Below are 2,003 nucleotides of genomic sequence, written 5' to 3' on the forward strand. Positions count from 1 at the left end.
CATCAACTCGATATAACCAAATCGATTAAAAATGGTCGATTGTATAGACTTGTCACGACGGACTGATGATGTGTACAACTTGTGAGGCCGTCAGGGATGGGGTATGATCCAACGGCTATAGCAACGTGTTTGGCATCCATCTTATTATTGTTTAACAATAATTTGTTTTTAGCGGTAATGTTTGACAATGGAAATAAAGAAGGAAGAAGGGAGCAGGAAGCTTTGAACTTGATTGCATCAATTTACGCAACTGAAGAAGCTTGTGATTCTATCAATTTGAACTTGCGAGTTGAGATAAAAATTATAAAATATTAGAAGGAAGAAGGAAGCTTCGATGAGTAAACATGTTGTGCAATTAAGTAGAATTGGAGTCTGCTTATTACATACAGATAGCAACAACTGTGGTGAATTACAAACCCATTAAAGCATGGACTAAGCACATTGCTTCGCACAAGTGCATTTATCACCCGAGCAAAATCCGTCATCCCACTTCTCAAAAGAAATGCAAAGTTCAGCACACGTTTCTGCAATGCACGGTCCTATAAACGCATCGCTGTGTTTATAGCATGTCCGCCCCTCCGTCTGCACCACCATCCATCCTGCAAAAGTAACACAAACTTGTTCATACAAACAAAAACCTTCTTTTTAATACTATCTGTCAATCTAAATCAACATGGAGAAGCAGGAAGGATCAAGTACCAGAAGTAAGGGCTAGGAAGATGAACACCACAATTTTGAGATTTCTCAAGCTCTGTCCTGCCATACTTTTCTTCAATTATTGCTTGCTACACGGGAATGTTTGGATATCGGTTCCCCATTTTATAGCAGCGAAACACCTCATCTCTGTAACGTCTCCTTGATTTCCGTGGGATTTCAAGGAAAGAATTGTCAAGTTGACGTTCTTGAAAGGAAGTTATTTTATTTTATTCTTTTCTAGTCCACGCGGTTAACATTGATGGATCGTCTCAAATTATACTATTAATAAAAGTAACCTATTTCTTAAATACAAATTTAAAGTAGAAGCCTAACCTTCTTTCTATTAATTACCTTTCATAATCCGTATAAAAGGTAGGAATTTAGGTATACCTCTCTTCGTATGCGAGAAATTTAAGATGATAAGCGCAACACAATTAGCATGTAGCATAGCCCGGTTTATAAAATCTGGAATTGGAAAGCTTAAGTTTTATACCGTTTAATTATGGTTTTTGTGATGGTTAAACATTACCGTTTAATCGGTGGGTGTGAAATTCAAATGTTGATATCTTCCGTGCATTGAAAGGATGATGATTGCAAATATCAAAAATAGTTTTGGGATTTAGAACATGGCCCGTTTCCTTGCGGTATTAATTTATAATAACCTTCTTTCCACATTTCATTTTTTAATATTTTAGTCTCAATAATACAAATATCTAAATATTTTAATTAGTTTTTTTGTTATGTCAATTATTTTTTTTTAACTGTAATGGAAAAATTGGATGACACTAAAAATCTAACAATTGTGTGTTTGGATTACAAAATTGTTTGAGTTGGGTTGAGTTAAAATAAATAAAATAAATTATAAAAGCAACTTGTTTATGAATATTAAGTCCAATAAAACCGATCTAAATTTATTTTAGTTTTAAAATATATATTTTTATTTAAAATATAAAAATATATTTATTTATTTATTTATTATTTTTTATTTTTGTTTTTGTTTAATTTCATAATTTCTTTTATTATTTCTTCTTTCACAACTCTGTAAAATAAAATTGAACATTTTATTGGATTTTTATTAAAAAAAATGTAAGAGGATGGAAAACCTTGTGATATAGAAGAATATTAGAAAGCAATTGAATATCTGAAGTCGAAGGATTTAAAAGCCAACAACTATCTCTTCCAAATCATAGATCGTCCAACTCTAGAAACCNCAACTATCTCTTCCAAATCATAGATCGTCCAACTCTAGAAACCATTTTGAAGAATGACACGACCAAGGATATTTGACACTCCTTGAAACATAAGTA

At 32.3% G+C, this 2,003-nt stretch overlaps 1 protein-coding gene across 1 annotated transcript; it reads right to left on the minus strand.

Moving 5' to 3' along the window:
- Positions 1-355: 355 nt before the first annotated feature.
- Positions 356-792, minus strand: LOC111784774 (putative defensin-like protein 3). The gene is made up of 2 exons (XM_023665378.1): positions 700-792; positions 356-599 (listed from the first exon to the last, which is right to left on the minus strand). The coding sequence occupies exons 1-2, from the start codon at positions 761-763 to the stop codon at positions 433-435; spliced, it is 231 nt and encodes a 76-aa protein (XP_023521146.1). The 5' UTR covers positions 764-792; the 3' UTR covers positions 356-432.
- Positions 793-2,003: the final 1,211 nt, after the last annotated feature.

Source organism: Cucurbita pepo, unplaced genomic scaffold (genome assembly GCF_002806865.2).
Source record: "Cucurbita pepo subsp. pepo cultivar mu-cu-16 unplaced genomic scaffold, ASM280686v2 Cp4.1_scaffold000275, whole genome shotgun sequence".
Classification (NCBI taxonomy): Eukaryota; Viridiplantae; Streptophyta; class Magnoliopsida; order Cucurbitales; family Cucurbitaceae; genus Cucurbita; species Cucurbita pepo.